The sequence below is a fragment of the Pseudoliparis swirei genome, chromosome 8 (genome assembly GCF_029220125.1).
Source record: "Pseudoliparis swirei isolate HS2019 ecotype Mariana Trench chromosome 8, NWPU_hadal_v1, whole genome shotgun sequence".
In the NCBI taxonomy this organism is placed as follows: Eukaryota; Metazoa; Chordata; class Actinopteri; order Perciformes; family Liparidae; genus Pseudoliparis; species Pseudoliparis swirei.
Window position 1 is genome coordinate 11,956,935 of NC_079395.1, and position 23,930 is coordinate 11,980,864.

The 23,930-nt window shown below is 42.0% G+C and overlaps 1 protein-coding gene and 1 long non-coding RNA gene across 6 annotated transcripts; one reads left to right on the forward strand and one right to left on the reverse strand.

Annotated features, from left to right (window-relative positions):
* Positions 1-26: 26 nt before the first annotated feature.
* Positions 27-20,638, reverse strand: crtc1a (CREB regulated transcription coactivator 1a). 5 transcript variants are annotated; one of them, XM_056420478.1, is made up of 15 exons: positions 19,051-20,638; positions 17,026-17,142; positions 15,228-15,355; positions 10,575-10,634; positions 9,374-9,468; positions 8,309-8,394; positions 8,183-8,223; positions 7,537-7,727; positions 7,219-7,364; positions 6,857-6,931; positions 5,646-5,717; positions 4,211-4,315; positions 1,269-1,352; positions 962-1,142; positions 27-283 (listed from the first exon to the last, which is right to left on the reverse strand). In XM_056420478.1, the coding sequence occupies exons 1-15, from the start codon at positions 19,174-19,176 to the stop codon at positions 78-80; spliced, it is 1,713 nt and encodes a 570-aa protein (XP_056276453.1). In that variant the 5' UTR covers positions 19,177-20,638; the 3' UTR covers positions 27-77. The 5 variants fall into 5 exon arrangements, with proteins under 5 accessions (XP_056276453.1, XP_056276454.1, XP_056276452.1 ...); XM_056420479.1 differs by having other exon boundaries at positions 27-226; positions 5,646-5,720; XM_056420477.1 differs by having other exon boundaries at positions 5,646-5,720.
* Positions 19,170-22,189, forward strand: LOC130197682 (uncharacterized). Its single transcript, XR_008832516.1, has 3 exons — positions 19,170-19,249; positions 20,677-20,763; positions 20,865-22,189. It is a non-coding gene; the product is annotated as an uncharacterized LOC130197682 (long non-coding RNA).
* The last annotated feature ends 1,741 nt before the right edge of the window (positions 22,190-23,930 follow it).

Below are 23,930 nucleotides of genomic sequence, written 5' to 3' on the forward strand. Positions count from 1 at the left end.
AGATGCCCCCCCACCCCCACCCCCACCCCCTCAGGGCAGCAACATTTACACACCTGGGCATTGAGGTGGTCCTGTGGTTAGAGCCGGTCGAGGCGAAACGCGTCCTCCGTGGCGGGGTCAGCAAGGACCATGTCCGGATCATTTAGCATGTGAAGGCCATCAAGCGTCAGCGGGTCTATTTTGAGATCATCCAGTGGGAACTGGGAGTCGACGTCAAAGCTGATATCTGTGGACAACGAGTCAGTCAGGTCCTTGGGCAGGTTGGGGGGTGACTCCCCGCTCACTGAGCAGAGGAAAGACAGAACATTTAAAGAAATATCATTATTGTTATATCTCTTATCTATCTTTGAGGTTTTTAAGGGGTGGAGGGAAGGATCGCTTATTAAAATGAGAGAAGATATGATTGGCACCAAGAAGAGACTGAATGTTTTGTACTTTCTGTCAGAGCCATGACATCTTAATTGCACATTCCCGTCAACAACGGGCTGCCAGTGTTCACAAACAACTGAAAGGAACAATCCTGTTACATACAATTTGAATGTGTTCATTTATTTATAGGTTTATTATGTGTTGTATACTTAGGAAGGTCATTGTGGATTGTATGAAACCTCGGTCAGGATGGTGCGTGTGAACTGGAAAACTTAGTACTTAGAAGCAAGCTGGTAGAAGTGTGGGATATGTTGGTATCACAGCTATTTAGAGATTACCTGCAAATATATTATTCTCCCATTGCAGAAGAGGCAGATTATTGGTATAACGGTACAATCGCATGTATTTGTAACAGTCCTACAATAAATCATGTGTGAGAGAAACTGTCACTATATTAAGATATATAAGCAATTATGAAGCACACACTTTATTCTGGGTTTTGATTTTTGAAATCTCTACAAAAGGTTTTTTGATACAGCTAAACCACTTGCTGTAAGACTCAAGTGAGCTACATCAAACCGTGAAGCAGCACCTGTGAGAATGATGTTGGGGATGTTGCCATGGCTACTGTAGCTCATCTGCTGCTGGTCCTGAAGGTTGCAATGGCCACCAGTCAAACCCATCATAAGCGCCTGGGAGTAGTTGAGGGTGGAGGTCTGGTTATACAGGCTGTCAGAGCTGATGGGGGTTTCAATCATGTTGAACTGCTCCAACTGGCAATCACAACAAGAAGAAATATCATCGCAGTTGCTGCTGCACATGTAAAAGTTCCAAAGCAAGAGCAGGCTGAGAAAAGAACTAGACATTTAGGCGTTGCCTGACTTAGACCAAGCCTGTACCTGTTGTGAGAGAGCACTGGTCTGAATGGACGGGAGCTGCTGGTCGTAGAAGTCTGCAAACACGCTGCCCAGTATGGAGTTATGCTGCAACAACAAACACGGCAAATATGTTTATTGAGACCCTGAGAAAACAAACAAAAAGACATCCCAGACTCCCAGTGTGGAGCGTCAACTATAAACAAACTTCATCCAGGCTGAAGGAATTATACACTGAACATACAATTTGGAATATGAAAAAGACAAAGCAGCAACATTGCTGGAAGAACAAATATCACCTCACAGCATCTGGAAATGGAATTATTTGGGTTGAGTAACTTGAGTTTACCAATTCACAGCCTTCCGTTCGTGTGTGATGCAACGTGTGTGTGTGTGTGTGTATGATTTGCAGAGAGGAAAAGGCTGATCAAAAGTTAAAACAGCTTGAATGCCTAATGATGGCACACAATCAGAAAAAGCAGTTAACCGTCATGTAATAAACACTTAATTCAACTGCTTCATTTTCAATGGGTTTTTAAAGTGAGAGACAGACACCAAACAGGTGAAAACACATTGAGGAATTTGAAGCCAGCTGTTTAAATAATAAATGCAAACTAAATCAGTCCCGGCAGTATTTACAGAATTTACTGTGATATCCACAGGCATCCACTATCACGAGAAGTAAATGCATGAATATTCCATAAAGGGACTTACAAGACAAGTGTCACAACACTAAATATCGTATGAATGTTATTGAAAACCTGCAAAAGAAAGATTTTTTGGCGGTTACTAACTAAATAAAAGAATAAACGAAGGAATAAGAAAACAAATACATAAATAAGGGACTTGATTAATTCTGTGAATAAGAACCATTCCATTCCACCAACCCAAAGGTCAGTAAACACTAACAACAACCACCAAATGTCAGCTTAAGATAAGGATGCAGACTTTGAAAAGGGAACTCTTTCCATATGCTTCCTTAGCTGCCTTCTAGCCTTGGTGTTTTAATTAATAAAATCGAAATGGAGAGAAAATATAACCCCCTTAGTGACTTTATTCTCCCTTCACTGACTCATCCAGTGCAAGCTAATTCTCTTCAAGGTCCTCATTTGAATGTCCTCATTGAACCAGCGACAGAAATCCTCCTATTTCATCGTGGCCTCTTAATGTATAAGTAATTGGATCATATTCTCAGCCCGTGCTCCTCCTAGTTCAAAACCAAATTATCTGTGTGTGCTGCAGATGTCCCCACAGGGCAGAGCGGGATAATAGAGCATGCAGCCTGTCAGCTGGGGTTTAGCCCATAGATAACCTCAACACTACGAGGGAGCTACTTTAGCTCAGGTCAGAACTGAACCGGGTAAGCAAACAACAGGACAAACATGTAAAAACAAATGCACACACACTCACATTTCTTTTTTTCTGCATCTCAAACACACACAAAGTCACACTTCAGTAGAAGCAAATGCTTATTCAAAATGCTAGCTAACTCTCTGGTTGAGCACTGAATCTAAATATATACATGATATATATATATATATATATATTTTTTTTTTACGTGTAATTCAAGGTTTTATTTTGGGATTATTTTCCACACACACTTCAGCAGTTCACGAGTTGCCAGTGTTTCACATCTCAAATTGGTATACTGAGCCTGACACAGACTAACAGCCCTGATCCATGGTTACCTTGGGTGTGTTTAGTTTATCTTAACCCTTGTGTTGCCTTAGGGTCATTTTGACCCGAATCAATATTACACCCTCCCCCCGCCTTTGGGTCATTTTGACCCGATTCAATGTTTCACCCTCCTGTTACCTTTATATTTACTAACATATTTTACCCTTTGGGTTCAATTTGACGCCAGCAATTAAAACCTCCAGAAAATTATTAGAATTAATATTGTTTTCCAAGTTTAAGTGTGAGGCACTTTATGTTTGTTTGTTGACTACCGAAAGAACACCGACATTAAACATTGAATGGGGTCAAATTAATCCTAAGGCGGGGGGAGGGTGTAATATTGATTCGGGTCAAAATGACCCTAAGGCAACACAAGGGTTAAAGCACCACCCTGCAAGCAAGGTTCAGTTTGTAGAGATTCAACCACAAGAATGATGAGTTGCTTGTCCTAAAAAGAACAACAATGCTTCAAAGGGGTCGAATTACCATGTCCCCTCCCATACTACCTTAAATCCTCATGCTGATACAAAATCACAAAGACACAAAGATCTGATGAACATAAAAAAACAAACTCCGCTACAGAGTCTTATTTAGCAAGACTGGGGAGGAAACAGTGGAGATGCAACGCAAATACCACAAAAGCAGCAGAAAAGGAAGGTCGGGGACACAGCTACAGAACAACACATCGATGACACTGAGTGCTCAAAGAGACTGGGGGTCAGATCTGGGCAAAACAGGATCTACCTCATGCCAATAATAGTTATGTAATTATAGTCATGACATGGTTTTAAAAAATCGAAATTGTGAGATAATATTGTTTTCTTTTCTCCAAGAATGTTTCCTGGCATTCTCGACAATGTGAAGCTTTACGTCCTTTCATCGTGGTGTAACTAATAACAATAATTATGTCATTGTGTATGTTGCGAAACTTCCACTGAGAAAAAATGCCTGTGAATCACCTGCTGTGTGACACATGTCAGCTGTAAAAAAGGTGAGAAGACATTTTCTTTTTTTTTCTTTTTTCCCTTCCATATTTACAGAAGTGAAGTAAGTAATTAATCAGGTAAATAAATAAATAGCCTGTTTTGATTTGTTCAAGTACTTATAATCTACTGACATATTACATTGTTTTTCTTTGCCCAGATCTGCTAATGTCAACACAATACAAGCAGCTGTAGGGGGGCAGCCACAGAGTCCTACTTGGCAACGATAACCACAGGACTACGATGCAGGGGACGGTGACGTTTATACAGAGCGAGCCAGCAGCCCACTGGTTCACACGCCCTTACTTGAGGCGAACCTCCAGGTGAGAAGCCTTGATTGGAGACGGGGGAGGTTGGAGACTGATTGGCAGAGGATCCGACCCTACCGCGGTACTGTTGAAGGGACGAGGCCTGATACAAGAGGACACGTTGGAGTTATTCACAGTGGCGTCTGTGTGTGTGTGTGTGTGTGTGTGTGTGTCCTCATACTGGATATGGAGCTTTGCTTGTACTTCTGTAGGTTATCCAGTTTACCTTTTGCCAGCCTGACCTGAGGAATCACTAATATATTGATTCACTGTTTTTGATGGTTGTAACCCAGCATACGAGAATCGAGTTAAAATGTAAACAGTAATGACCACTTTTTACCTCAATGCATTAATAATATGGAAAAATATCTGGGAGACACACAGAAAGCTACAGGGGATTAATTATGAGCGGAAACATGTTGCCAGCGATCCATGTTAAGCACGTAAAGTAAAACTGTAAAACTGGATGATCAGGGAGAACCGACTCTTTTGTTCTGGTCTCATGTCTCATGTTCAGTCTACTCATCCAACTAAATCAGAATATTTGCACATTCTAAAAAAAAGAAAAATGATTTCTATTCTGATCACAATATCAACTTGATTTAAGAAACACACAACCATAATTGTAAACATAAAATAAAGTTACTATCATAGCAAGTAACAGATACACTATGAAGTCACTCAGATTTAGAGGTACAACAAACAAGATCAATAATCTCTAATCACTCAAAAGCCAACAGGAGTTCAGATCTCCACATCCCTAATCAGTTCATACTATTAGACAGACAGCATATAAACATATTGGTAACATGAGATAGAGACAAAGCTGTTCAAGGCCCCTCAATACAGATACATACCAATGCAATGATCATTTACGGAGCAGACCGTTTGAACTCTCATGAAACCAAAAGAAGAATGTTCCAATATCTGCTGTGACTGGATTTTCTTTAGACATCAAATCTACAAGTGGTCCATAATATGGGCTGAAGAGTGATTAGATATAAGCTGGTGTCTTGCTGTGTTTCCTTGACCCCACGTTGCAATAAGTTACACCACGAGAGTGCAGGCCGCTTCATCACTTCTGCAGTAATCCAAACACATTCCCACTGCAGCAGAAGAGGAGCAGCGAGAGCCAAGATCCGAAGGGTGCGCAGTGCTTTGCAAAAGCATTTAGATGCATTGATGTTTTGCCCATTTTGCTCTGCTTTTATTTAATTAATTTGTACTCTTGACTTCGTACTGTGCAAACAAATGCAAAGTAAAAAAATAAAAATACAGCTTAGACTTTCCATGATGAATGCACTCTGGAACAAATGCATATCACGACAACATGCGCACAATGTGAAGGAGCTTTGACGGGTCAGTGTGTGTCTTCAGGACCAACGCATTGAAGCTGAAGACACAGTTTCAGGAAGGGGATTCAAATTGCTCACCGTGTTCATGTCCATGGTCATGTTGGCCTGCGAGGACGTCTGGTTGTCTGACTGCAGCTGGACCAGACCAGTCTGCTGGAACATGAAGAGCAGGGTTATAGATACACACATCGTGTAGTCATCAAGTATGACTAGAGATTTAATAGTGGCTTATCAAAAATCCCCTTTGATAGTATGCTGGCAGAGATTTAAAACAATGCATAAATGACTGGATGCTTCATTCTTATGTATACTATGACCTGAACACTGGGATGTTCCCGTGGTTTACCTTCAAACCTTTCAATCATCATTTACTGTCGTTGAGAGTTTAATGTTATCAGTAAACCGTCAGTATCCGACATACCTTGTACATGTGTTTGACTACATTACTTAATAAATAGATATGAGGAATACTGTCTTTACCTCTTGTTTACATTAAGTGTTTATGTCAACATAAATGTCACAACTAGAATTGTTGTAAAGCTCAAATATTGATAACTGTATAAAGAGAACACAACATTACTCAGAATAACACGTCATAGAGGCATATTTTAACTTCAGACCAGACCAACAAATCATGTTTTGAATCATTATTGTATTATTCATGAACTGCTGCTACTGTACTTCAGAACAAATCTTCATCAAAGGTTTATTTTCAGGAAGTGTTGATCCGAGGACAGTTAAAAGCTTCCACAGTGCTAATTGATGGATTTTAGTTCTACATCTTAATGAGCAGATTTATTTTTGCTTCTACTTTTTACATCAATGTTTTCTGGAACTCTGCATGTAGTGCAGTCAGTGAGAGAGATCATATGCAGATATCAGTTTATAGAGATTATGCCTGCTCAGGTTCAACCATGCCTCAACAAGACAGAAGCCAGAAGCCTTCACCCTGCTTCCGATACAATGGTCCTTTTCTTTAAATAAATAAAACTATTCCAACAGGAAAAAAGACTCATTAGCAGTAAGACTTTTATTTGTTTATTTTATTTTTTTACTCTCAGATTACGTTTATCTCACTGATTTATTCACTATCTGGCCAAATCTGGATGCTGTGGATGCAACTATTGAAAGCAAAAATTAAAAGAGTTTAGATTTGACATGGATCATTCAACAGCAGGGATTGCAATTATTGAAAATTATTGCATGTAATTTACAGAGTAACTTTAACTGAATAGTTGTAAGTGCAAGAATGAAGGAACTGATGGACTGAGTGCTGGAGACAAACTCACTTGGGACGACGGCTGCTGGTTGAAGAAGGCGTACTGGGACAGCTCCTGCTCAAGATTCATGGCGTTGATGGCCGACTGGGGGAGGACAGCAACATGTAAGACATGCTCAGTGGAGTGATTTCCCCCTTATAAGCTAAAATCTCTCTTTAAAATCAATTACGTTATCTATACCTTGTGAAAAATGGCTCATTCTTAACATTTTTATACCACAAACTGAACCTCATAACCCTGACACAAAAAAATTTATGTGACTGTGAATTGCCGGGAACTGTCTAAACTAAATAGTATCAACAATCCATTACACGTGCAGGGTTATTTTTCTTCTGAGAGCCGAGGTCATGGCACAGAGCACTCAGATGTACCTGGGAGAGGGAGAGAGGCGGAGATGTTGGGGAGAGCTGCAGGTTCTGATGCTGGTGGGAGTCTCCAGCATTCAGGATGAGAGGAACCATGTCGTCCGGCCCGGGCTGCATTTCCATGGTTACTGTGGGCTGAGAGGTGTTCACTCCTACCCAGTACACAGAAAACAGACAAAACACACAGAGTCATAAAGAAATTGGCACCAGATTGTGCTAAATGTTCAAACAAAAAGAAATTAACATATTGTCCATATCTTTGGGAAAATCCCAAGTTGTCTCTGCTACAGCTAAATGTGAGCAGACCTCTGTCACCGGTGTTACCTTGCGTGTTAGCCAGATTCAGTGTGCTGTCGGAGGAGCTATACGAGGCGGCCACTGCATCATCTAAGTCGAGCGGGGTGGGCAGCGGAGGAGGAAACTGGATGTTGGTCAGGTCAGGCAGAGAACCGCCAGTGTTGTGGACTGCTGGTTTCAGTGAAGTGTTCAGCTGCTGGTCCGGAGACGGGAATATGCTGCAGAAAACAGGCGGGGGCCGTAAACTCGTTGGCGAAGACATTCCTAATACACCCAGCTGATGTCAACAACAAAATGAAGACACAGAAACCTAAACACTAAGTATCTTATTACTGTTGTTTTATTACTATTATGTTGTCCAATGCTAACAACTCCTGATATATTTGGATATCATGCATTTAGCTAGTGGTGCTTTTGAAACGGCTTTGTCCCTAAGCTCTTATTGCTTTGGCGGCGTGAATTAAAATGATGTTCAATTACAGTCAGATGGCTTCAATTTAATAAAGCTATTTTGTATTCATAGGTTACGTTTATCGGATGCGAGTAAATGTGCAATAAATTTTATGCTGCCTTTACTACTTAAACACCATTTAAACTTCACCATCCAAGATTAGGATTGAGGAAAACATTTCCTCACACCAGTTCTAAACAGGGAAAACATTCAAATACTCACTGGATCCCTGGAACTTTGCAGGGCTCGGACCTTGACATGTTCTACAGAGAAAACATTGTTAGGATTGTGATGAACACAAATGAAAGCTGAGGGAGAAAAAACATGATGTGCACGGAGAAGAACCACCTTTTTGCACTCCCAGTTCTGGTTTTGTTCATCTTCATCAGTCTCTTGTTTAATTGCTTCAGCCCCCGGCACGGTGAGCAGGAGAACTGGAGAGATGAAAAAATAACAACAGAAATCTCCTTAGTCTTTTGGGTTTACAGATGTCCAGACAGTTTGAGCTTATAATAATAGCAGCGTACATGTCCCCGGTTAATATGATCCAAGATGAAAGCACAAAGAAGAAACAAAGTGAACGAAAAGAGACAATAATGTGACATTAGAGAGCAAAAATGTTTAAAAACTTAAATAATGAGCTAAGCCAAACAATGTTTTTGTTTTGTTGATTGTTTTATGTATATGTAGGTATGTGTGTGTATATATGTTTATATGGGTGTGTGAATTTGTATGCATGTGTATATGTATATATATATATATATAGGTATATGTAATGGTTCTTTAAAACAAGTATTTTCATGAAAGCATAGGTTAGGGCACTTATAAGCTTGATAGCTTCAGCCTTGACCCTTTCGGTCGGCCACTTTCTTCTTTTGTTGACATTTTGATTTTTGTATAGTGTTGCTGATCGAAATAAACTAAACTAAACTAAATGTCTCCAAGGAAATTTAAACAAAGTCAATCAAATTGCTCCTTAAATTAAAATAATCATTCATTAGCAGTCAAATTATTCAGACACTTGGATGCACTCCTACTTTTCCCTCTCTGCCGTCAAAGCCACATTCAGACCCTGTCATCACAAACGATAATACACCCGACTGAACCGCCAAGAGAAAGCAAAAAAATACCACAACAAATAAACAGGTTGACCACAAACAGCCCCACCCCCCAGCAGCTACTGCAGATCATAAGAGGAAAAGACCAGAGTGGCCTGGTTAAGACCTGGTTAACGGCTCAGCTCTTACTATCAATGTGTACTGAATACTATTGAGCTTATAGTAATACAGAGTTAACGGTATCTCAACCTACTGGTCAATTTCACCAATATCATGTTACTGAGCATATACTTCTATATCCAGAATTCCTGGACGTTTTAATTGACAACTTCAACATGTAAACTCAAAAGCGTACCCCTTTTTGGCTGGAGCTCCTGTGATCCTCCAGTGAACGAGGCCTGCTGGGCCGGAGTCAGTGTGCTCTGGTGCAGCGCTGAGTCAGAGTTTGTCCTGCAGCACAATAATATAAATGTATGACTCTAATAGAGACATCAATAGCACATTAAAACTATCCTGTGAGTTCAAGCTTTAAACCAGTTAGAACATACAAAAAAAGATTGACGGAAGAATAATCACCAACTGCTTTTTTTAGTGGTCAAGTAATTTTTTCTGTTCCAAGTCCCTCAAATATGAAGATTTACTGTTTTTCGCTGATTTATATCATATTGAACTGGATATCTCTGACTGGGAAGGAAACTGGGATTGACATGTTTTAGCATTTTCTGACAGTTGATAAACCGAACATAACATAGATTAAGATAGATTCTAGATTAATTTGTGTGCACAATTAAACAAAGCAAAAGAAGTACAACAACAAAGAAAAGGAAGCAAGTTGTGTCGATATGATGAAGAAAAAACAATAGGAGGAAACTCACCTCAATAAACATTATAAGCAAATACAACATTTTTATAATCAACAAAAGTAAACAAACAAGCAAATATAAAAGCAAACATACGGTAAACATAAAACAAGCAGAAACATATAATAAATAATTAAAATGCAGCTCTTATATGAACCAGCAATTATCAACACAAGTCCTGCTGACAGATTAAGCTCATGTATTGTATAATGACAATAGAAAATCAAATATGTTTGGCTGTAAATACAAGTGATAATAATTTGAATGTTATCCTGTATTTTATAATGATTTACAATGCAAATCTAAAGGCAGCATTGTGTCCGTGACAACATTCTGTAAAAGTAAGTCACCAAATGTGTGATTATGCAACATGTTTCCATAAATCAGTTAGGATTATTATCATTATAATCCCAGTTTGTCTTTTATTGACCTGACCTTGCATCTTCTACTGTATCATCCAGGAAACAATACAATACAAATAGTGCAAAGCAATGTGGTTCAAGTGAGACTTATTACATCTAAATATGATCATAACTAGTAGTAAACACTATAAATTGTTCCTTATCCAATGTGAGGGTTCATGGACAGAATATGTTACATATTGTAAAAACACATGAGACACATTTGTGATATTGGGCTGTATAAATACAATTGAATTGAATAGGGCTCGTGTTTCATCCCCAGAGGCTGTCTTACCTCCTCCAGCTGGTATCAGGTGGTGGTGACAGATATACTGAACCATATGGACAGCTGTCAATGTGAGAGCGCAGGTTAAGATAATACAGCTGGAGAATGGAGGTCCTGGCTCATTCAATGCATTCACACAAGCAGATGAAATGAAGAAGCACAGTGCTGGTTGTATGTCAAATAAACCAGCAGTATATAAAAAGGAGGCTCAATGAGCAGTGAGATTACCACCACGCTCTGATATTTGTCAAGGCTTAATCTGTAACACTGACCGGCTCATTGTACATGCTGCTTATTACGACACTGTTGTAGGGGACTCTGTTGGGAGCACATCATTCACAAGACTAGTAGGGTGGTGTGCAGGACAAGTGACCGGGTCCCTTTAAGAGCTGGGAGCGTAACCAGGGCAACGGGGTGGCGAGGGGTTTAAAGGCCACGCGGTGTCAGTGTCACAGGTGAAATGTTTTGTGTGAGGAAATAAACGGCCACAGAGGTGTGCAGCCAAAGAAAGTGACTTTGTCCATATCGTTCATTCCCGCGCTCCTACACTGGTGACCCTGGCTCTACTGGACGGATCCAGAGACGAGCATGACGACGCACGCAGTTTCTCTTAAGCTGCCGGAGTTTTGGGAGACGCATGCATCGGTCTGGTTTGCTCAAGCTGAAGCGCAGTTCGCACTCAGAGACATTACCGCAGACTCGACGAAATATTATTATGTCGTGGCGGCGCTCGGCAGTTCGACAGCGGGCCGAGTGGTGAGCATCCTAGAGAAACCCCCCGTTCAGCGACAAGTACGCCACTTTGAAAGAACACTTGCTGAAGGCGTTTGGACTGTCGGACACCGAGCGGGCTCGCCGGCTGCTCTCACTGAACGGCCTCGGCGACAGCAAGCCGTCGGAGCTTATGGACAAGATGCTGGCTCTCCTCGGTAGACACCAGCCCGAGTTTTTATTCATGGAACTGTTTCTACAGCAACTGCCTTTGCAGGTGCGGTCAGCTTTGGCCAATTCCAGGACTAAGGATTGTCGGGAGTTGGCCGAGGAGGCCGATAAGTTTTTTTTTGCCGGACAACAACACTGCGCGGCCGTGCAGAAGCCGGCGCAAGCTGTATGGCTACCAGCGGAGACAGCGGAGTTTCTTCGGTTGCTGGCTGAGTTCCCGGACCTCACACTACCCACCTTCTCATCCTCCACGGTCAAACATGGGGTAGAACATTACATCTCGACCACTGGCCCACCGGTACATGCCCGGGCCCGGCGCCTGGACCCGGCAAAGCTCATCATCGCCAAGACAGAGTTGGACAACATGGAGCGCCTGGGCATCATTCGCCGCTCCAACAGCCCGTGGGCGTCACCCCATCACATTGCACCGAAGCCTGGAGGTGGGTGGCGTCCGTGTGGGGATTATCGCCGGCTCGACGATGCAACGATCCCGGACCGCGACCCAGTTCCGCACATCCAGGATTTTTCTGCCCATTTGTCCGGTAGCGTGGTGTTTTCTAAGGTCGACCTGGTTCGGGGTTATCATCAAGTGCCCGTTCAACCTCTGGATATTCCCAAGACGGCACTGATCGCACCTTTCGGCCTCTTTGAATTTTTGAGGATGCCGTTTGGCCTCAAAAATGCAGCACAGACTTTCCAGCGCCTCATGGACACTGCGCTTAGGGACCTGCCTTTTTTGTTTGTTTACCTGGACGACATCCTGGTTGCCAGTTCATCGAGGGCAGAGCATATGTCTCACCTGCGGATATTGTTTACTCGGCTCAACCAACACGGGTTGATGGTCAACCCAGCTAAGTGTCAGTTTGGGTTGACAACCATTGACTTCCTTGGACATCGCATCACTAAAGACGGGGCCGTTCCCCTTCCAGCGGAGGTGGACGCTGTGGCTAACTTTCAGCGCCCGCTCACAGTGAAGGCACTGCAGGAGTTTTTAGGAATGGTAAACTTTTACCATCGATTCATCCCCCGGGCAGCACAGTTGATGCGACCCCTTTTCGAAGCCCTGAAAGGCAAGACTGTCAAACAAGCGGTTGACTGGACAGAGGAGCGGGACCAGGCATTTGGGGATACCAAGACTGCTCTGGCAAGGGCAACGATGCTGGCACATCCCGCACCCAAGGCTCCGATCGCCATCACCACTGACGCTTCAGATTTTGCAGTGGGCGCCGTGTACGAGCAGTGGGTGAAAGGGGCATGGCAGCCACTTGCTTTTTTTAGTCGACAGCTGCGTCCTAACGAGAGAAAGTACAGCACTTTTGATCGGGAGCTCCTTGGCCTGTTTCTTGCCATTCGACATTTCCGGTTCCTGCTAGAGGCTCGACAGTTCACAGCTTTTGTGGATCACAAGCCATTGACATTCGCTATGCGTAAGACGGCTGAACCATGGTCAGGCCGCCAGCAGCGCCGGCTCTCCTTCATCTCCGAATTCACCACGGATGTTCAACATGTGGCAGGCAAACATAACCTGGTCGCAGACTGTTTATCAAGAGCTGTCGTGGGGCCGGTTCATTTGGGACTGGATTATGCTAAAATGGCGGAGGATCAAGTTTCGGACCCAGGCGTGCAGGAATTGAGGACGGCAACAACGGGACTGCAATTGGAGGAGGTTCCATTCGGCGAAAAAGGGACCACGCTCCTCTGCGACGTCTCCACAGGTCAGACACGACCGGTTATTCCCACCGGATGGAGACAGCAAGTGATTGACACTATTCATGGTCTTTCGCACCCCGGCAAGAAGGCATCGCAGAGGTTGGTGACGGCGAAGTTTGTCTGGCACGGCTTGAAGAAAGATGTGCGAAAATGGGTAGGGACTTGTGTGGTGTGTCAACGTGCCAAGGTTCACCGCCACATAAAAGCCCCATTGTCACAGTTCTCAGTTCCAGAAAGGAGGTTCCAACATGTAAATGTGGATCTGGTGGGACCCCTTCCTCCGTCCCGAGGGTTCACACACCTCCTCACCACGGTGGACCGAACCACGCGTTGGCCAGAGGCCGTCCCGCTGTCATCAACGACATCGGATGAGGTGGCTCGAGCGTTCATTGGGACTTGGGTCGCCAGGTTTGGGGCCCCAGCTGACGTTTCCTCGGACAGAGGCCCACAGTTCACGTCGGAGCTCTGGAACGCAGTAGCAGAAAGCCTGGGGGTGAAGCTCCACCGTACTCCTGCTCATCACCCACAGGCTCATGGGTTGTGCGAGCGGTTCCATCGCTCAATGAAAGCTGCTCTCCGGGCCAGCCTCAAGGACGGGGGCTGGGTGGACAGGCTCCCATGGGTCATGTTGGGGCTCAGGACAGCCCCCAAGGAGGACCTTCAAGCTTCATCCGCCGAGTTGGTGTACGGCCAGCCGCTGCGGGTTCCTGGGGAGTTCATCCCCAAGGTCACAGACCCGTGGTCTGCGACACAACAGCGGGCCGCTCTCCTGGAAAAGGCTGGAGTGTTCACCCCTGTGCCCACGGCGCAGCACGGCCTCCCGCAGTCACACATCCCGTCCAGCCTAAAGACAGCGGAGTATGTCTTCATTCGCCAGGACGGCCGCCATGGGCCCTTTAAACCGCCCTACGAAGGACCGTTTCGCGTTCTAGAGGCCGGGGACAAAACCTTCAAAGTCGACGTTGGCGGTAAGGTGGAGCAATTGTCGGTTGATCGCCTTAAACCAGCACAGCTCGACCTAGACCGGCCGGTAAGGTTGGCCGGACTCCAGCGGCGCGGGCGCCCTCCTATATTTCCACCACGCCGCTGCAAGGCCCAGAAGCTGCCGGCAACGGCCGCGCTGCCTCCAGTTCCGGCTCCAGTAACAAGGAGTCGGGCAAGACGGTTGATTCGGGCCCCGAGACTATGAGTGTGTTTTTTTGTTTGTTTTCTTTAGTCTTGGTGAATTCTGGGGGGGCGTATGTAGGGGACTCTGTTGGGAGCACATAATTCACAAGACTAGTCGGGTGGTGTGCAGGATACGTGACCGGGTCCCTTTAAGAGCTGGGAGCGTAACCAGGGCAACGGGGTGGCGTCGAGGGGTTTAAAGGTCACGAGGTGTCAGTGTCACGGGTGAAATGTTTTGTGTGAGGAAATAAACGGCCACAGAGGTGTGCAGCCAAAGAAAGTGACTTTGTCCATATCGTTCATTCCCACGCTCCTACACTGTCATCATTTGTTCTTTCATTCATTGTAAGCTGAAGTTGTTTACAAGCATGCACAAAAATAAGAATTAAATAATTCTGCAGCCCCAGAAACATCTGTAACATCCATAAAAAATGTATATTAGCCGAGTGAGCCTATAGAGAAACAAGGAGCACCTGCCCATGAACATGAGTCATTTTACTTCATTAATCCACAGACAAAATCGAATTATTTAAAATTATTGTTTGATATTCAAATTTAGATATTCATATTAATTGGTCACCAGTTCAAGAGTCATGAGACTGAAGCCCCCACACATACACACAGCTGTTTTCACTGATTGGAGCTCTTCTCTCGGCTGTGAACAGACGTGTTCACGTCTCCTTAAAGCTAATTTTAGGTCGAGCAACTTACAACTTTGTTATTTTTACTGCGAGAAAAAATTGACATCAAAGGTCTATTCAAACAGAATACTCAGAACGGCTGATGCCTATCTACCCTCAGAAGCCTCACAAACAGCATAATACACCGACGGGATTAAAGGATATCTGGCGTCCATGCTTGTCAACAGAGAGGGGTTTTTGGTGGGGCGATGTGATGCGGCTGCGGTCCCGGTAGACTCGGTCCACCAGCCCGTGGTGTCGCGTAGATCTGTTCGTGTCCAGCCCTGAATTCTGACAAACAAACAAAGAAAAAAGGAAAATGCATTACATTCCAGTTCCAAGTCCCCTTTCTTTGTGTATGAAGGTCTATTCATCAGTCCGCTGCATTGGACCGTACTGCTTATTAAATCAAACACAACTCAATCCTTCCTTAAGCTTTGATGTTATTAATTTAATTATTGCAGTAGTTCATGTCGCCGATCTCCGTAACACTGTCCTTGAAAATACACCTATGATCTGAGCTCTCATCAAATGAGCTGCATGGAGAAAACGGATGAAAGTCAGTGGAGCTCTGGGAGAAAATTGGGAAATGCCCATAAAACCAAAAATGTGATTCTATTCACATGAGTAATAATTGCATGGGACATCATTCATCAGCTAATTGATGGAGGAACTGAGCCTTGATGGGGACACAATAGTGCCAACTCCTACTGTCCTCCGTCCGTAAAAACATCAAGTATTTTCTCTACTTTTGGGTTGTCGATGTGAGGGACTTTATATCTGTATATCTAAATCCCCAGAGAACAGTATCAAGCTACAACATTTGATGCCATTAAATTCTACTTAGTGTACGTCGTTTGCATCTTCCCACACGTCATGACATTTTTCCAAGGATAACAATGGAAACGTGAAGATATATAGAACAACCTTTTTTTAGTGCGCTGCAGTATTACATACATAACTGGGTGTTTAGCTTCAATGACTTCCGATGCCTAGAGCAAGAGATTGTTATTCCAGAGCATTTTGGGAGAGGGAAAAATAAATAAAATGGAGCAGCTCTTCTCTCTCACAGACTTTAGGGGGTTCTGTATTGTTCTGTGTGCCAAAATCACACAGAACAATAAATACGCTGAAAAATAAAAGTGTGTTTGTTTATCAGCACTGGAAATAATATGTGTAATGTGAGTGTATTGATTTAAACTGGCTCAGTTTAGATTGAACATTAAAAAACATGTGGAAATTATGCAGCGACACTATACCTGTAGGATATAAATGAGGAAAAGCAGATGAAATAAGATGATTATTGTCATTACATGCAAGCTTTAAATCCTTCTTCTTTTCATTTTTAGAGTATTAATTATTACGCAATTACAAAAATGTAACCCACATTTAGAAAATCTTAATTTTCTGTACATGTTAACATTTACTCTTGATGTTAAAAAAACACAATATATGAAGTGTATTGTTATGGTTAAAATCTCTTTCTCCAGACTTAAGAGACTATGTTTATTAACAAATGCACTATTATTGTGACATGGAGCTCTCTTGTAAAGCAGGCTCATAATGTAAACTCTGGTTTGGTATATTTACTCTGCCTTCTGCCATTTATTCTTCACAAAGCGCTCTTGTTGCTTACATATGTAAACATTAGGTATGTCACTTCCCGTGTGGAGTATTTAACCCAGGAAACAAGGATCTCCTTAACCAGCTGTTTAAAAAAGCAAACGTAAACATTTTTATAGAGCGGCCACGGGTTGAATAAATAGAGCAGGATATTACTTGGCCAGAGCAATGGGCAAAATGGATATTCATTTATATGAAACAGCTGTGGATGATTACTGTAAAACGAATCCTGGTACAAATTAAATGTTCATTTGAAAACATTCAATGCAAATGCATCGACAAAATTGTTGCTCAAAAAATGGGGGGGGGGAAATAAAAAAAAGTGAATAATCCCTCACCTGAAAAGGCATATCCATCGTGCTGTTTCCAATCTGATTGACATTTGGCAAAGATCCTCCATAGTACTGCCCACGGTTTGGTCCCAGCTGCAAGTACTGAGTTTTCTGAAACTGTAGCTGGAAGCAGAACAACGAGAAGAGTCAGACGGGAGGCCACTGGGGGAACTTTACAAAAGGAATTAATGGCTGCTTCTCAGTCAGGGCGAGTTCAGGCTCCGGTGACAGAAAAACAACCTTATTGATGTTTTGGGTTTTCCTAAACATCTTCTGGCAAAGTTTGATGCAGGCTTCCTTCATTTGCAGCAGTCATCAGAGCGGTGCAATGTGAATTTAATATAAAAACTTGAGGCGGAATTAAAGCTCGTCAGAGATGATTCAACATGAGCCGAACTCGCACATGGCTGAATTAACAAAGGCAAAGTGCCTTGTGACATTGTTCTTATCCCAAAGCAACGTCCAGGTCTGTTTCCCATTTGAGAACCCATAAGCGGTCGGTTACATTTTCTCAGGCTAGCCCACTGCTCACAGGGCAGAAAATCAAATAATAGCAATTACTACGCCTGCATCACTGATGTAGTTGATAAGCCTTCGACCTCAGAGTGCATCTCTTTGGCCACATGTGTGGACAAATGATTACTCTTTGTACCATTTCAGGAAAGGACAACCAAAATCCTTTGAACCCCAGCAGGACAGGAGCAGAGATTCAAGGACAAGGTGAAAGGGAGAAGCAGGGGACAGCGTGAAAAGGATGAAACTCTAAACCACAGACCCACTTCCCACAGGTCTAATTTTGGTTCAGACTGGAGCGTCCTTCCATTTGACACGGCATTTAACGAAAAATACAACCTGCATGAGCTCTCTGACTAACATGTTTTGACGTGTATTCTGAAATACATTCTGACATAACTGAGTCCTCAATTAGTTTGGCGAAAATGAAACAAATAAATTAAAATGTTGCATTTATAGAAGTCGTTGTAGTCTTATATCTGGGGGCGGGGGGTTTCCACATCTGCTAAAGCTTCATTTGGGCACGTAATAGTAGGAAAAGCACAGTTGTTACTAATAACATTAACATGCACACCAGGAGCCAGACGCCGCAGCAGCTAAATGGAATTCAGCCATCATTAATTTATATTATTTACACTTTTGCTTTTCCTAGATGGCATGCCAAATGGCTTCTGTGAAAAAGACTCAATGGAATAGTTATTTTTAATACATTTTCAGTTTTGATAATAATAAATAATCCCTAAACAGCCCCATATCATAGGATGACAACACTATGGTGTTGCTATATATTTGAAACCATCCGAAAAGCAACTGCAGTAGCTTGATGCTCCTGTGTCGTTATAATCTGTCTGCCCATCACGCTCCCACCCAGCAGCGACAGTCAGTCCTCACTCCCAGCCTCCGAGGGATTTATTTCGGAGGCCTGTACTGTATGTGGCTTACATCGCGACATAATCTGCTAGCTTCCTGTCTGGTGTAGATGTCTGTCGTCGCGTTGCGGCGCACACAGGCCTGGAGACCTGTCAGACAAGTTTACGAAGCCGCGGCGCTACCATCCCTCGCGCACACACCACGGAGTATCCAACATTACACAATAGATGCTGGTTCATATTACAGCGGGGGGGAAAACATCTTCTGGAACAATCGCCTCTCCCCTGAAAGACGAGGAGAAAATCACCGCTGCAGTTAGACGCGACGCGCACTGTCAAATACGCATGCACGCCCCTTCGCTTTTCCACTTGCGTGGGACAACAACAAAAAATGGAATAACTTTTTCGGAAGAGGGACCCTGCCATTCACATCTGCATCACCGGACGGTTACCTCCTGCCAGCTCGGAGGGGGGGAGGGGGTTGTGGGAGAAAGGGCTACAGCTGGCAGGAAGCGTCGTTTGTTATTGTTTACCTACGCTGGCCGCGGGCTGCGTGCGGCGCCGCGCTACAAATGCATATTTGACAGCTCGATGAAAACAAACCAAGAAGAGGTGGCAGAGGAAATAAAACAATACGCGGCGTCGTTACCCTCGCTGCCCGAGTAATGCTGAGGTCCTTCATCACTTCTTCAAACGCCGCCGTCTCCTCTGCCTGCTTCTGGTTGTGCAGAGCGATTTTCTCGCTGAATTTCCGCGGATTGTTCGAAGTCGCCATGTTTCGCTCTTCTGCTCCGTTTTCCTTCAATGGTCAGTGTCAAGAGACACGCGATGAGGACACATCACTTCCGGTTAGTGAGGTTGCAATAAGTTAAAGAAAACAGCGCAGGGTAATTGCAATTTCAAGTTGCGTTCAGGTGTCCGGCCACAAGAGAGGGACACACAGTGCTGACAGACTCACCGCCCTGCAGACTTTTATATTGTTAGGACTGAAATGACAAAACATTCGCCTGCTTTGTCTTCGCTGCGTTTAATCTTCCCGACTCTTACAAACTCAACTCAAATCAATTCATTTGAACTCACCACTCATTAATATTGCAACTTTCAAATCGACAGGCAGCCAAGATGTGCTTCACATAGCAAGATTAAAACAACACAACAATAAAATGTTGCACGAAATTAAACGGAGGTATAATAAAAAAACACACCAGGGATTACAATTTGTAAAACTTAAAAAGAAACTAAAGCTATTATATTGCTCAAAATTAAAAGCCACATATATATTTTAAATAGTTAACTTCCTTTTAAGAGACAGCTTGTCATAGCCAGAGGCACTATCACCAGTAGACCTGTCCTTCTTTTATGGGACACATATTGGTTTAGCTTGCTCATTCAACCCTTCACAACACTTAATAGTGAAGCTGGAGATGCAGGTATTGATTTAGTATTGACAAATCGAGGCCTATCAACTCTCCACCTGATCAATTCACTGTTAACTATGTGGTTATTTAGTCATCTAACAGCTGCTAGATTTTTTTTGCCATGCTAAAATCGAACCACTCAATTTTGGGACATGGCTTCTTTTATTTTGAAGGCCAACTCTGCTACTTTCTTGTATCTGCACTGTTGTCTCTGGCCAACTTGACGCAGCTGCTTCGGCTTTGCGTGCTCACGTCGCTGCGCGGGGGTGTAGCGGAGGCGCGCTGCACATCTGGACTGCGGAACAACCGCACATTTCACTTTTTAACACGAATTTGTTCTTCTTCTTCTTCGTCTTCGTCTTCTTATCAATGTTGTATTTTAATTATGATTGTTAGTAGCATTTTAATAAAAATGTATTTAGGCACCGAGGTGATGGTCTCAACCAGTATGACAAGTATAACATGCTTATTAGTGTCACCATGGAGGATTCTGTCGAACCTATTTGTGGATGTGTTTAATTAATACCCTAAATTCAGCTTACTTGCCTTTATATTTTTGGAAAATAATGTACTTTCCTTGTCAGGGTTGGACTAAATGTTTGTGACATTATATCTCAGGCTAGAAACAATGCCTCCTTAGAGTTGTATGTGCACCACTGCTGACTGATGATCCAGATGAATAGATTCCAAAGTTAAATATCTGTTAGAGACTAACTAGAGACCAATGAACTCCCAGATGACTGTCACATATGTGTTCAGTATTTCCCACAATCAATTATATGATAAATCAATTGGGAGAAAAATACCGCTGTGTGTCCATTCTTGATTCCTCGCTGCAGTAAGAATTTCCTTTTCAGGGGCAGCAGCTTGTCATCCATAAAAACAGCTGTGCAGACAGAGAGCGGCCAAATATATAACATATACATGCACGATAATATATCAAGGTCAGTAAAAACAACACACATCCAACATGTCTAACATTTGTTTTGCAGAGATTCCAAACGCCACACCTAGAGTGATTGTTTCTTTGTTCTTGTCCTTACAGGCACTGAAGCTGTTTCACCTGCCACACAGGAGAGTGTGAATTGGTTGTGGTAACCATGGCAACATAGAAAAAGAAGCGACTGCATGGCAGGTGGAGGGAAGGAGCCTGTGCACAGTTTATTATTGCTGAATAAGCCTTTGGGGGAGGGGGAACCTTGAAGTTGAGCCTGCTTGTAATGTCCTATAAAAATGAGGGAAACCACTTCATGCAGCTGTCCTCCACCAGATAGTGTTAATGTTTATCTTATATGCAAACATCCCGCGCTCACATTAACAGCAACATTAACGGCAACATCGAGGCTTTAGTGAGCAGAAGAGAGAGAAACTTTCACTTCACTTTCACAGTTAATCCTGTCAGCCTGAAAGTTTCCTGTCTTGGTTCTTTATTTTCTATTTGCACCACTTAACCACAGATTTCAGGCACTTTAATGTTTTTAAATATTATTGGCGGTGTACAGAAAGTTGTTGGAACAAAAGTGTGTATACAATGAAGGTTAGAAAGTTCATTGGCAAGGCCTTGGATTGTTATTACTATGAGCCCATGATGTTTCGGTTTTCATTTTAATGACACATTTCTTTTCAAAACACAGATGTTTTTCTCCCAAACATTGCAAAATGTTTGTGTTACCAACAATAGCTAACTTTATTCTCTCTCCCAAATCATAATGTTAAGTTGAGTCTACTAATAACAGACAAGAGCCACATCTGACTCATGTTCTGGGCAATAAAAAAAACACATTCCCACATACTAAACATCCCAACATCTGAGCGTCCCATCAAGTCGATCTATATCGGAGATAGGACTAGGATAAGATAAACATAAAATATAATGATACATATTGAAAACAATAACAGTAAACCCATTTATACACCTCAGTAAAAGCAAAAGAGGAGGGGTATCTCTTGTATTCGTGGCATGTTATGCAGGATTAGAGAAGAGCTGAGGTGACAGGTGGCTTCTTTAATACCATTCAGAGAGATACGGCTTCAACAAGATTGACTTTTAACCAGTCAGGGTTTAAACTCAACTATCAAGTTTTCTTCAAATTATGAGGAGCAGATGTGATGGGAATAATATTTTTAAATAAATCTAACAATATGAATTGGAGTATTGTGTGTGTCCAGTGAAAGGAACAGCAGGGGGAGATAAAGCACCGGTTGACCAACCAGCCAGCTTGGTTGTGTTCACGTCTGTGTGTGAGGAGCTTGGTAGCACGTTGCATTTTTAATAGCTACGTGATAGTTTCTATTATCATTTAATAATGTAGCTTTATTGGCAGATGACTACTTTCAACTTTGGATGAACTAAAGCTTGTTTTGATCCCTGTGTGTTTATTGTTTATTTGTATAATCGACACAACATCATTTCACATGTAACATTGCGTTATATATTAAAATTATAGCATATGGGTAAAACAAAAAACCCACAATAATGTCAGTTTATCTAAACATCTACAGGACTGTCTCAGAAAATTAGAATATTGTGATAAAGTTCTTTATTTTCTGTAATGCAATTAAAAAAACAAAAATGTCATGCATTCTGGATTCATTACAAATCAACTGAAATATTGCAAGCCTTTTATTCTTTTAATATTTAATAATTTTTTAATTGCATTACAGAAAATAAAGAACTTTATCACAATATTCTAATTTTCTGAGACAGTCCTGTATATTACAAAAGAGAAAATCAAAAGAACCTTATTTTACTAATGGCGCTGTAAAGAAACTCTTTACTTCTTAAATTATTTTGTAAGGTTGATTCAAAACAATGACATTTATACATTTCTCCATCTGAACTTATCTTCTGCCATGTGGGATCAGTGTGTATTTGATGTACACCTCCTCTTCCTGTACATCATGCTGCTTTACTTCATCTTTAACTTGATCTAACTGATCATTAATGAAAATAAGACAAGTGTATGGCCTGAATCACCTGCAAGGTGAAAATTGGACTAAGACATGGGAAGCGCCTTATGCAAGAGATATCCCTCTTCCCATTTGTTGCAGCTGCTTTGTTTATGTGACCATCGGGACAGATGCTCATCAAGCGTGACCCCCAATAGTTTAGCCTCACTGACCTGAGACTGAGAGACATAATTAAATCCTCAAATTTAGTTAATTCTTCAGTATAATAATTAACAACATTATAGTTGACGACCTATAGGCAGTCATATCGTTAGCAAATGTTGGATTTATCTAAAACAAGTGGAATATAATAAATAAATATAGAGAAAATAAATGGTCAGGCAATTCCTCTGGTGGTCACCATACTTTACCATCCTCACTTCAGAAAAAAATTCCTTTTTAGAAAATGTGTGTGGGTGTGTGTGTGTGTGTGTGTGTGTGTGTGTGAGTCTGTGTGTGTATTAACTAACTCAAATAACTATGACACACACACAAGGATGAATATAATTCAACAATTACAAAAAAAAAGTAACTCTCTTTTGGGTAAATTTGAGACTTTTCAACCAGAGAAAGTAATAAATACAGTTTTAGTGCATCATCAATTATTTGATAATAAACATTGTCCATTGGCAGATTTAAACTATATTGGTCGTCATACTGGAAACATATCTATTGAGTCATTCGGTTTAATATAATGAGAATTCAGCTCCTGTCAGCAGCTGTCTATTTTTTACAGGAAATATTCCGGTTTTAGCACTTTCAGTTGTACATTTCCAGCATTTAAAAAAAGGGAACTTCACTGTTGCGAGTGTAAAGTGTTAAAGACAAACGACATGACTTCACTCTCAACTCACACCTTGACGCACTAAGTCGAAGCCTTGTACGGTACGTTCACTGTTTTTATTGACCTACACTTTGACAGAAACATGTTTGACTTGGCTTAAAATTCATGTTGATTTCTACATTATATTGTGAAGTTAATAATTTTTTATTTTATTATTATTTTTAATTACTTTTCTATTTTCATGTAATAAGATTAATTACAGAGTTGTTTTATAAATTATAAAATAATATAAAAAATAAATAAATAACAGCCCAAAAAACTTTTTAATAGGTTATCAATAAATGTATTTTGTTGAATGCAGTCACTCAGTTTCATTCT

Bases quoted from the DNA above. Each gene is read 5' to 3' on its own strand.
- crtc1a (XM_056420477.1), bottom strand. From the start codon at position 19,176: ATGGCGACTTCGAACAATCCGCGGAAATTCAGCGAGAAAATCGCTCTG. The intron at 10,635-15,227 runs ATCCTTTAATCC...GCGCTCTCACAT, and splicing joins GACAAGCATGGACGCCAGAT to TGACAGCTGTCCATATGGTT. The intron at 7,365-7,536 runs GTAACACCGGTG...TGTACTGGGTAG, and splicing joins GAATCTGGCTAACACGCAAG to GAGTGAACACCTCTCAGCCC.